At 38.4% G+C, this 12,935-nt stretch overlaps 1 protein-coding gene across 11 annotated transcripts in view; it reads right to left on the bottom strand.

Moving 5' to 3' along the window:
* Nucleotides 1-229: 229 nt before the first annotated feature.
* MYBPC1 (myosin binding protein C1) overlaps nt 230-12,935 on the bottom strand; it is a 173,195-nt gene continuing 160,489 nt past the window's right edge. For 9 of the 11 annotated variants that reach the window (XM_075344695.1, XM_075344703.1, XM_075344705.1 and 6 more), the window contains one exon: nt 230-855. In XM_075344695.1, the coding sequence (XP_075200810.1) occupies nt 755-855 (101 nt within the window). In that variant the 3' untranslated portion in view covers nt 230-754. Of the gene's footprint in view, nt 856-9,901; nt 9,942-12,935 lie in introns of all 11 variants that reach the window. The other 2 variants (XM_075344697.1, XM_075344699.1) reach the window with 2 other exon arrangements.

The raw sequence follows: 12,935 nt of genomic DNA, 5'->3' as shown, positions 1-12,935 counted from the left end.
ACTTTATTGGTGCTCCAGCTCCACCTGCTGGTTTGTTACAGCATACCTTTTCTTTTTATATGGAAAACTGGTTTGTGCATTTCTTGAGGAGTGAGTCCACCAGTCTTGTAGGTTATGTTTACATTGTTGCACTGTGTCCTTCCATTTTGTACTGTTATATTCTAGCAATATGACATACATTTTCTAAGATTTGTAGGAAATTGTATTGAAAAATAAAACCACATAAATCAAACATTGAAAAATGTTATTTATTGTACATTGTCTGAATTGCACAATGTTTTCCAGCTTTTCCCCAGCATAATAACTTTAACAAGCAGATACCAGCATGTGTTATATTGAATTAAATATTGCAGTAATTTTAATTTTTATCAGAGAAAGAAAACATTTTTATAATCTACCAGTGTTATGTAAGCAGAACGGTTCATTGCCTTCAAGTCAAGTGCTGTGCTGCTCCAAGTAATGGTACCGATATACTGATACTCGAAGTAAAAAAGCCCCAAGCCAAACTTTATGCCCATCCACCCCTCCGTAGACCAACCCATGCAATATTTGTGTGTAAATATATATATATATATATATATATATATATATATATATATATATATATATATATATATATATATATATATATAACACAGAAAGACGGCAGACTGAAATTGACTAAACTTCTATAGATGCGGCTTCACCAACAAACATGTTCACACCGATGTCCAGACTAAAACAGTAGAAGAAGTGTCTGACTGTCTGGATTTGCTCATGCTCTCTCCTTCTTACTAGCATCCAGCTCTCTTAAATAAGAGTCGATGATAGACAGAGGCACACCTTGCCTTAGAAGGCGGAAAAATGTCACTCCACCTGAAACCAGAGTATAGAAAGGATTAGCATCCTCCTGGTAATCTCTGCTCATTGTACAGTATTGCTCAAGTGCATTTCATTGAATACTTTCATCTTACCACACTTTGTTATATACCTTCCACTACTATTGCATCATAAAAATCCAGTTCATGCAGTTAAGAAACAACATATGTACATGCTGAATTAACAAGGGCATTTCTTGGAAAATAAAGTCTAAGGAATACACCGATAACAGTCATACATGTATTCAGCTATGTATTGGCATATTGTCAGCGACTAATGAACTTTTCATGTTTTTCATGTACCATTTTAGTTTTCTACTTTCCACAAAAAGGGTTAAACTTCTTGTTCCTGTCCAATAAAATGTTTCCATATTCATAAATTGGTACAATTACCCTGCACAGATGGAACAGTATAGAATGTAGGAGGCTAAACACAAATGCCAGGCATTGTGGAGCAATGCATCCTAGTATCAATTTTCGAACAGTCAAAAATCATTGTCTACTGTTCCTTGTTAGATTTCTTTGGTTTCAATCAGTATATCTGGGTAGTTATATATCTCTAGTGAAAAGAGAAAGGTGACCTGACAGCTTCCCCAGGACCCCCACACTGCCAGCATGTATTTATTGGTACCATTGTACTCTTCCTAACAAGCACATTTTGGTGTCTTGTTAATTACTGCAAATGCCAAGAATCATTTTTAGAATTATGGTAGATATGCTAAATAGTGGGTGGGGGTTGTTGTTACCAGAGTATATATTTGACAAATCATATTATCAAACCCCTGTGTCTTAAGTAACATGATTTGCAAGAGCTGTGTCACCACTGGCTCTGTACAAATTTCTGCCTCCCCGACAATACACACTGAAGCCGGGTGTGCGCACCCTGACTTCATTGGTACACTGTGCATGCCCAGGGAATTAGTAGTGACAAAAACACAGCTGGCCACAAGATGTACAAAGCTAGAGTTGTGGAAAATGGCTGGCTGTGTCCTGAGTCACCACTGCCTCCCTGGGCGTGCTCAGTGCGTCAATGGAGCTAGGGTGCGTACCAGTGGCTTATTCCGCATTCTTACAGAGGCAGAGACTTCCAAAGAGCTGGTGGTGATGCAGCTCTTGCAAATCATGTCACTTATGCCCAGGAGGGCGTTCCAACTTGATTAATGGGATGACATAGCTTAGGAACACAATGCCCTCATGAGTAGTCACCCACTTATTATTAGCACCACAGGCATAAAAATGATTCTTGGTATATGTAGTTATCAATAAGACAGTAAAATAGCCTTGTTAGTGTAGTGCTAAGTTGTTAGTGGCCATCAGGAATCCATATTGGTAGTTTGTCTTTAAGGAACCCTTTAAGATATTAGACAGTAACAGTGTAGTTTATATCACATTCTTTTTCTGTAATTTTCCCAAACACCTGGAGTCATAGCTCTAGTATCAATATTTAGTTATAAAGCACATGTTTATAGTATCACCCAGTACCACATAGTTCTCTTATCAATGTTTAGTGAGAATGTACATGTTTATAGTATGGTAAAACATCTGGTACCAGGAGCCTTTGGCATGTCTCATCCGGTGACATATTTGTCTGGTGGAAATTCACATCTAAAGCGTTGGCCACTCAGAAGAGGGATACTATATTGTCAAATGGAACCTGTTCAAGTTTGTGTAACACTTGGTTACGCAAGCATTTGTTTTCAAGTGAGATATAAACTGGTGAAGATTCCAGCGAAGTCAGAAGCCTGTTAACCTGTGGACTGAAAGAGGACGCCCACGATGCCACAGATTGGATCCCAGGAATTTCTCTGTCTTCGCTGTTTTGCGTCTCACAGCTGATGTTCCTGGACAGATGATGTGTGTTACTCCTGGTGAAGTTTTTTCTATGGAGTGTGAAATGTAAGTACTTTAACTTTGTGATTTATATTATGCAAAAGTGTATGCAATATCACACTATTTCCTATTTTCTGTAATCATTGAATCATTATAATAAAATTAATTGCCTTCTTTAAAGCCATATCCGATCCCTTTAAATACTTGACAAAACAGTTAGGAAGGGTATACTGGCACCAGTAAATATATAGTGGCAGTTTTGGGGAGCCCAGGGTAGCTGTTAGGTTCTCTTTACCTTGACAGAATTGCTATAAAAGTGAATGTCCCTCTTTCAGCAGAATTTGTTACCATTAAAAAACAGCATCAAGACCGATGAGGAAATCGCTGGTCTTGATGAATCGGGGCCATACTGTATATATGCTGATAACAGCATTACAAAAATATTCCATACACTACTTCGTTGCAGAACACCAGAAATCCTGCACATGTGCATGAGGTGTTGGCAGTCAAACTATGAAGTGGATTGGCTAAAGGATTTCAATTATACCCCACCTACGGTAGGATTGATGGCACCTTGCTTTTGCATACTATTTCCAATGGTCCTGCCATTAAGTAGAGGCTTCCATTACTCAGGGAACTGGACAGATTTCCTTTAATGACCCCAAATTAACACCATCATAGATCTCTTAAATGTTGTTAGCTCAGGACAATAAAGTTAAGTTTGTTTAAGTGGAAAATAGCAAGATTAATCACATCCTCATTTACTACAATTACCTTAGGTGCCCTGATCTCCTGATATCAACATTGTTTCAGAGTGAAGCTAGTCCCCTTCTATGTCTATGGATAGGCAATGACAGAGAGCGGGGTTGACTTAACACTAGAAGTCCCAGAAATTTTGAGCTCCCCCTGAAGTCCCGAAAGAGGGTCAAATGACATACAATAAACTGAATAGAACGAACTAGAAACTAAATGGCTAAACTCAATGGAAAACAACAACCTCCTGTGGTGCGACAGTAATGACCTTAATTACAGAACAAAAGACAGTGATTATAGGAAGTTAGCTAAAATCCTTCAGGTCATTCGACCCGTCTCTGGGTTCCAAAAGTAGATATGTTAAATGACCCATCTCTGGGACTTCAAGTGTTAACCTGTCAAGTGAGCTAGCTAGCCCCCATTACACACAGCACTGGTCATTGGTGACATTAAAAAACTGTTATGCTGAATAAAAGGAGGAATTGGAGTTGTTGGGACCTGAGACTAATGCTGATATCAGAAGATGTTAATTAAAGTATATAAGTAAGTTGTATATCTTTGCCTTTTATCTGCAATTACATATGGTACAATAATGTATTTTTTATGGGCCTGTTTGGCATTTTTTAATTGTCTGTAAACCCTCATATTTAAAGAGCTTTACATTAATCCCTGTGTTATACTTAAAATATTAAATAAAAAAAGAGGAAAAGTAAAACTCTGGGCCCAATAAAGATATTTTTCGAAATGTATAAACATATAATATTGCAGCTAATCAAAATCAAGAGCATAATAATAGAAAACTGTGCTCAAGGATGAAGATTCACTAGAAAGTCTGTTTGCAAATGTTGTCATAATCCCTGTGGGACCTGTAGTCTAGAGTAAAGGCCCTGTCACACACAGAGATAAATCTGTGGTAGATCTGTGGTAGATCTGTGGTAGATCTGTGGTAGATCTGTGGTAGATCTGTGGTAGATCTGTGGTAGATCTGTGGTAGATCTGTGGTAGATCTGTGGTAGATCTGTGGTTGCAGTGAAATTGTGGACAATCAGTGCCAGGTTTGTGGCTGTGTACAAATGGAACAATATGTCCATGATTTCACTGCAACCACAGATCTGCCAAAGATTTATCTCTGTGTGTGTGACTGGGCCTTAAGGCTATGTGCGCACGTTGCGTAATTTCATGCGTTTATGCTGCATATTGCACTGCAGCATAAACGCATGCGTCCTGCGTCCCCAGCACAATCTATGAAGATTGTGCATAATCCATCTGCACGTTGCGTTTGAGAGCGCAGTGCTTTGGATGCTGAATTTTTGATCCAAATCGCTGCGCTCAAAAAAGCAGCATGTCAATTATTTTGTGCGCTTTGGATGCTGCTCCCACTCTGTCTATGGGAGAAGCAGCATCCAGAGCACATGAAATCGGCATCTATTCTGCAGACACACTGCATCCATTACGCGGTGTTTCTGCAGCGATTTGAAGCACACATGCACTGCCAATTCGTTGCACATTTTTCAGCATGGACACTACGCAACGTGCACACATAGCCTAACACTATAAAAGATACCAGACTTGCAGTCATACCCATGCCCTTGAGTCTAGAGGGCTCCAAAAAACTGTTTGGATCATGATAGTGGGGGTCCGCACTTGAAATATTTTTCAAAGGGGTCCATGTGCTTCGAGTTATGCTACTGCCTGTAATAGTTGTCATATGGCATTGCAGAAAAAGATTTTGGTAAAACAAGCACTAAGTAACAACAATGAGAAATACTGACATACAAATTATTTTTACTGTTGAATTTAAAGTGTTTACTGATGATGCATGTTTGCATATTTATCTCTACATTTACAACAAAATAGTGATTTACTTTCCTAAAATATGTATAATTTCTGGAAAAAGACGTAGTGACCTGCAATTTTGTTTCAATAGCAAAAATGAGCTTCAGATGTATAATAGCAATACTATTAAAAATAAATATTGCATCAGTTAATGTTAATATTAGTTAATGCAAAAACAGCTGCACTGAAGCAAAGATCACAGTCATAAAATACGATGTGTAGACATTTTACTTAGAAAAGGGGGAGGCTCATTTATAAAGTATGTTAAAGAGGGTTGTCCACCACTAGGACAACCTCTTCTCAATCCCTATGTTTGTCCCCTGGTAAAATTATACTCTTCTCCGGTGCTTGTGCCATTCCAGTGGTATCGGCACTCGCTCTCCTGGGCTCACCTCACATTGTTACAAATCATTCAAGGTTTGAAAGGAGATGGGTTGTAATGCCGCGCTATTCATCACTCCAGAATTAGAAGATTAATGTCATTTTATTTCATACACAGGTGTACGCATTTCAGGAGTACTCAGCTCCCTTCATCAGGATATAAGGCAAAAGAACATCAAATCCCAGAGATGGAGATTTGATGTTCTTTTGCCTGATGTCCTGATGAAGAGAGCTGAGTACTCCTGAAACGCGTAGACCTGTGCATGAAAATAAAAAAACATTAATCGATCATAATTTAAGGAGTGGTGAATAGCGCGGTATTACAACCCGTCTCCTTCCAAACCTTGAACTACTACACCCGGGGCTGCAGCTGTTTCACCGTTGGATACATACATTTATAGGGGTTGTGACTGGCACAACTCTTAAAGTTGAGTTCTCTGCTTTTACTAAATTTCCAGTTTTGTGGATAAGACCCTATTGCGCTTTTCTTCCACAGTCCTCACTATTGTTACAAATCATGTGAGCCCTTTGCTCAATCAATACCAACTTCGCTCTCCCTGCCTTCGGCTGCAAGCTCTGACTTCCTCTTGAAGTTGGATATGTCCGAAGATGGGGAGAGTGAAGTTGGTCCACACCACTCGAATGGCGCCGACATTGGATGTGAGTATAAGTGTTGTTATTTTACCAGTGACACAAACATGGGGATGATTGAGAAGGGGTTGTCCTAGTAGTGGACAACCCCTTTAATGAGGACCTGTTATTAGGTCAAGAGTGGCCATATTTGCTCTATTTTAGTCCCACTGTTTTTCTGAGTATTCCATTTTTGTGTCTTTTAAATCCGCTATACGATGGTCTTTATTATTTAGTGCTACATTTTATGATTTTTACAAGGAGTTGTGGCTCAGGGGATAATAAGGCAGAGCACCCTGTTTTGTAAAGACCATGGAAATTGGCACGAAATATAAAGACCATGTATCTCTAGAACCTTATGAGGGATTTAAAGAAAAAAAAACCAAAAAACTGAATACTCAGGGGAGTAGTGGGAATAAAATAACAACAAAAAGGGCCACTTTTGACCTGGTGAAAGGACCTTTTTAACAGTGATCCAAATATATCATATTGAAAACACATTGGTAGTTGAATTTCTTTATAAAGTAGTCTTATATTACAAGAGATTTGGAAAGGATAGAGTTCACTTACTATGATTTATTGTCTGGGTGATCTTAAAGTAGGAGGTGATTTAGAAACTAGCTGCCATGCCAGCTAATAAGGCTGTCAATGGTAGCTGTCCTATAGTTACTCCCTGTCCTAGAAACAAAACCATGAGCCATTTGGAATCAAAGCAAGCTGAGCTGTTGCACATAATGACTATATATAAGGTTTCCCATAAACACATGTTGCACGTTGGGTAAATCGGCATGACCAGTCAATATTCTAAGGTATTCTAAGGTATTCTTAGGGGTACTTTGTATGCTGCGACATCGCAAGCCGATGCTGCGATGTCGAGCGCGATAGTCCCTGCCCCCGTCGCAGCAGCGATATCTTGTGATTGCTGGCGTAGCGAACATTATCGCTACGCCGGCTTCACATGCACTCACATGCCGTGCGACGTCGCTCTGGCCGGCGAACCGCCTCCTTATTAAGGGGGCGGGTTGTGCGGCGTCACAGCGACGTCACACGGCAGGCGGCCAATAGCAGCAGAGGGGCGGAGATGAGCAGGATGTAAACATCCCGCCCACCTACTTCCTTCCGCATTGCAGCTGGGACGCAGGTAGGAGATGTTCGTCGCTCCTGCGGCTTCACATACAGCAATGTGTGCTGCCGCAGGAACGAGGAACTACATCGTACCTGTAGCTGGACCGGCATTATGGAAATGTCGGACCCTACACCGATGATACCATAACGACGCTTTTGCGCTCGCTAATCGTATCAAAAAGGATTTGCACACTACGATATCGACTGCGACGCCGGATGTGCGACACTTTCGATTTGACCCCACCGACATTGCACCTGCGATGTCGTAGTGTGCAAAGCCCGCCTTACTCTCCAGCAATGGTAAATGTTGAGGGAAAGAAAGTTAATTTGTGTTAGTTATCAACTTTCCTGATCCTTTTTAATAAGTGAGCCTGTTTGGGAAAAAAGGCTTATTATTATTGTCAACAGTAAACTATAATTTATTTCTTTAATAATTTTTAGAACAATGTAGTCAGTCTTAACACAGAAGGAGTAGTTGATAATGCAGCTTGGCGACAGTAATTTCAGGTGTAACTTCAATGATTTCATTAGATATCAGCAAATTGATAAAGTACTTGTATTAAAGATGCAAAAATAGGGTATCTGATGTATGTTGTAATGTCATATTTGTAGAAGAATCTGAGTCTTTATATGCAAGTGAATTGGTGATCCATTGCATATAACATCACTTGAAGATTAATCTACTATTAATACAGTATATCATGTAGATGACAGAGCTGCTACATACTCATGTAGATGCATGTAGATGTATCAGCTATCTGTACACATGTGTAGATTAATCTGCTGCTGTATACATGAGATGTAGCTTTGCCATCATGTCCTAATTCCATGTTTTATAGCTGAAAGACACAGCATCTTCATATGCACTGTTCATTTCAATTTACATATGAAGATGAACACTTTTAGTTGACAAGTAAGGAAATTATTTATAAAAGAAGGAAAGTATCAGCATAATCCATAGGGCCTGATTCATCATGTGCCATTTTTTTTACTTCACTTTTCTTTTTTTTGTCTTGTGGTAGCTGCTGACATTTTTTGCACCAAATTCGTCAAAATGGCACACATGGTTCATGAATTTTGAGCAAAAATCAAAAAATGCTTTTATTTTTATTTTTACACTTTTTTGCAACCTTTTACCCCAAAAAGTGTCACGTTTCACTAAAATTACATAATGTTTGATCGAAAATACCTGGCATACATAAAATTACCCCAGGGAGAGGCCTGGAGTATTTGCACAAAAACTTTAAGATTGCAATCTCAAAGTTGCAATTGATGAATCTGCTGAAAACAGCTGAAAAACCAAAACCCCTCCCACTGTGACGAAGAAAAAAAAAAAATAGGTCAACACACAAAATATAAAATAACAAAAAAAAGAGACAGTTGCAGTCTGAAATGCTAAAACATGAAAGCCATGAATGAAAGAATATAGATATGCAATACTGCTAAAGGAAATTTAGGAACAATTGAGATTTTTAGCATAAAAAATGGCTATTTTTATATCTGCCCAGTAGCCACGTCAAGGCATATCTTGTTTCTGGGTACCTATTCTGAACTGAGGCCTCTCTCTGAGTTTAAAAACCTCCTGTGTATGGGCAAGTAGGGACCTGCTATCGAGAATAAAATCACCTGCGGCTAGTGGGTGAGGGGTACAGGGTCATAAGGCATGACCCCATTAATATCTCTATAGCAGGTCCCTACTTGACCATACACAGGAGGTTTTTAAACCCAGAGAGGGGCTTCAGTTCAGAGTAGGTACCCATTAATGAGCTATGCCGTGACATGGCTACTGGGCAGATATAAAGATGGCCACTTTTTATGCTAAATATCTCAATATATCCTAGATTTTCTTTAGCAGTAATACTTATCTACTGTATATTCTTTCATTCATGGTTTTCATGTTTTAGTATTTCAGAGTGCAACTGTCTCTTTTTTTTGTCATTTTATGTAATGTTCAGTTATGCAACTGTACACATTGCAGTTTTGGGAGCACCATCAGGTTTTTTTTGTCTAAACACAAAATATAGACTTTAAAATAAAATACAAAATAAAAGAAGAATTAGGTGCAAATCAAGAAACAGTTGAAAAAAACACCAAAAACTAGACAAAATAAAAAAAGAAAAAAAGGAGCAAATGCAATAATGAATCAGGCCCATAGATTTCTTGTCCTTCGCTATTAAGCCTGCAGCATTGACATGCTGTAGAGTAGAAATAATAGGATAGAAGTGTGTAAATACAGAACGTCAAGCCTTCAGGCTTCCAAAGATTGTAAAAAATACAAAGTGGTTTAAAAAATTCAGAACCTTGTGATTGGAAAAAAACCAGAGTGAAGCAATAATATTAATAAACATGATTTTTTTTTTAAACTGTGAAGCAACAGTAATAGTGTGTTAGCTCATGATGCAAATACTGTTAGACATGGAAGTGACAGTCAGTAATGGAATGCATGGAAAGACATAAGCTTCATATGACATGACCATATGAAAGCTTACCTTAGGTGACAATACACATTCAATAATCCTTATTGTGCAACTAAGGGAGAGAGAAAGAGAAGTAATGAAAATTTAGAAGCTAAGAAAGAAAATGGTCATTGCTGAATGGAGCACGCTGTGATATCATGAGAGCTTAGTAGATGTGGGCAAAGCAATGGAAAATGGAACCCAAGTATATATCATAAATGAATTAATAACTAATTATATTAATGCACACAGATTGTTCAAAGGTAAGCACTTTACCAGGTTAACCTTTTTGGAAAAGGTCAGTTAAATTAAAAGAAATATATATATATATATATATATATACATATATATATATACTCATATAAAATATATATATATATATATATATATATATATATATATATATATATATATATATATATATATAGACACACACACCACACCTAATTTGTAAATATATAATATATATACATAAATGTAGATTATTTTATAGGCTTAATGTATATATATATTTTAAATATTGTATAAATATTAGGGTTCATTTACAAAAATTACTTTTAGAAGACAAACTGTTATTAGATGACCAGGACTTGCTGACACTCTTTGAGGCCAGTTTCTCATGTCTGACTATGTGGTCTGGCTACTGGTCTCCTAATGTTCAATAGCCTAATAGTCATACACATGGACAAAATTGTTGGTACCCTTCTGGTAAAATGAGAATAACCCAAAGTGACAGGACCGGAGTCAGCACCCGATGCACCTGGGCAAATTCCAGGGCCTTGGACAGCCGGGGGCCTACTCGCCGTCATCAGGGGTTGTGATCAGTTCTGCGGCCCCCAGGCCAAGCTCCGGGAATCGCAGTTCTCAGGCCAGTGGCCATACTTTCCTGGTTGCCGGCCCTTTAAACCCGGCACTTGACCCAGCTGCTCTCCCGTCTCATAGATGAAGAAAGAGAGGAGCCGCAGCACGGTTCCAGTGTATATATTTTTGTCTGTTTCTATGTATTTTTGTGAATTGGTCTTCAAATATGTATATGTATGTATGCCTTTATGTGTATGTATCTGTGTATGTGCATGCCTGCATGTGCATGGGGCCCCCTGAGACTCTTTCGCTTGGGGCCCATAAAAACCCGAAGCCGACCCTGCAAAGTGGTCACTTAAATAACTTAAAACTGACAAAAGTTATTTTCAATTTAAATTTACTGAATATCCACTAATGAAAATCAGACATTGATTTTGAATTGTGGCTCAGCAGAAAAACAATGAAATAAAATAAAAAAAATAAATAAAATAAAGTAATGAAAATGGCCTGGACAAAAATGATGGAAACCCTAGAAAAGGTTGAAAACAATTTAACCACCTGGACATGTTAAATCAAAGTGTTTCCTGTAATTACTGCAAATAGCATGTGTCTACAAACTTGTAATTAGTCAGTCTGCTAATTAAAAGGGAGTAAAGTAGTCACTGTGCTGTTTGGTATCATGGTGTGTACCACACTGAACATGGAACAAATAGAGATTTGTTTTATGAGATTAGAAAGGAAATTATATCAAACATGTATAAGCTAAAGGTTATAAGACCATCTCCAAACAGCTTGATGTTCCTGTTATTACAGTTGCATATATTATTCAGATGGTTTATTGAACTGTAGCAAACCTCCCCAGACATGGCCATTAGAGTAAATTGATGACTAATTGAAGAGATGGATAAGAAGAATGGTAACCAAAAAACCCAGAGCAACTTCCAGAGAGTAGAAGTGAACTCCAAGGTCAAGATACATCACTATCAGATTGCAACATTTGTCTCTATGTTGGCCAAAATGGACTTAATTGAAAATAACCAAGGACGAATTCCCTATTAAAATCAAATCATAAAAAGTAAGACTGGACTGGCATTTGCCAAAATGCATATTGACAAGCTTCAAAGCTTCTGGGAGAATGTCCTTTGGACAGATGAGGCTAAACTGGAGCTTATTGGCAAGTCACATCGGTTCTATGTTCACAGACAAAAAAACCTAAGTATCCAAAGAATATAACATTATATCTACTGTGAAACATGGAGGAGGCTCAATTATGTTTTGGGGCTGCTTTGCTGCATCTGGTACAGGGTATCTAAATCTAGACAAAGTACAATGATATCTCATAACTATCAAGGCATGCTGGGGTGAAATGTGCGTGGTCTGAGTTGCAAGTCATGGGTCCTCCAACAGGATATGACCCAAAAACACAGATAAAACATCTAAGAATGGCTACGAGCAAAGTAAGAGACTATTCTGAAGAGGACTTCTATAAGTTTGTATGCAGTGATTGACTCAAAAGAGACGGGTACCAACAATTCTGTACACATCTGTATATAAAACTGTTCAGTTCTGAGACTGACGTATGAAACCAGCTTATCATAGGTGTTAAAGTTATTGAAAGCAGTTAAATAAAATTTTTGTGAATGGACCCTATTATTTTCCAAATTTAAATGCTATACTATGTAATAGATCAATTTATGTTAATAAGTAGCTAAAAGGGTATTGCCATCTTTTAAAGTGATGGTATACCTACAGTATATGTTATGACATCCTCACCTGTGAAGGTACAACCAGTAGGAGAACCAATGCTATAATTAAGGGGCCTCAGAGATAGTGTAGCACTGTGACCCCTTCACTGTTTTTTCTTGGAGAGTGGCATTGTAGACTCCAGCTATGCAGGGTAACTGCAGCACATCTCCATTTAAAGAGGACCAACCACCAGGATTTTCATATATAAACTAATGCCAGTGCTATCCTGGCGCTATCATGCTAAGTCTAAACATACCTTTAGTTGTGAGATTGGATTTATACTTTCTGAAATATATGCAAGTAAAGCTTGTGAAATACACTGTTACTTGATTGATAGGTGCAACAGAATATCTAATAGGTGGGTTGGGTTTTGCTAGTTATCCCCCCCCCCTGTCTGCCTGCCTGTCGTACCTTCCCCTGTCCTTCCTTCCTCCTTCCTCCCCCTGTAATAATAGAGACTGGAGAGGAAGGACTGGTAGGCAGACAGGGGCAGGAATAACTAGCAATACCCAAACCACCT

Source organism: Anomaloglossus baeobatrachus, chromosome 4 (genome assembly GCF_048569485.1).
Source record: "Anomaloglossus baeobatrachus isolate aAnoBae1 chromosome 4, aAnoBae1.hap1, whole genome shotgun sequence".
Lineage (NCBI taxonomy): Eukaryota > Metazoa > Chordata > Amphibia > Anura > Aromobatidae > Anomaloglossus > Anomaloglossus baeobatrachus.
This window is presented reverse-complemented; position numbering and strand designations above follow the sequence as displayed.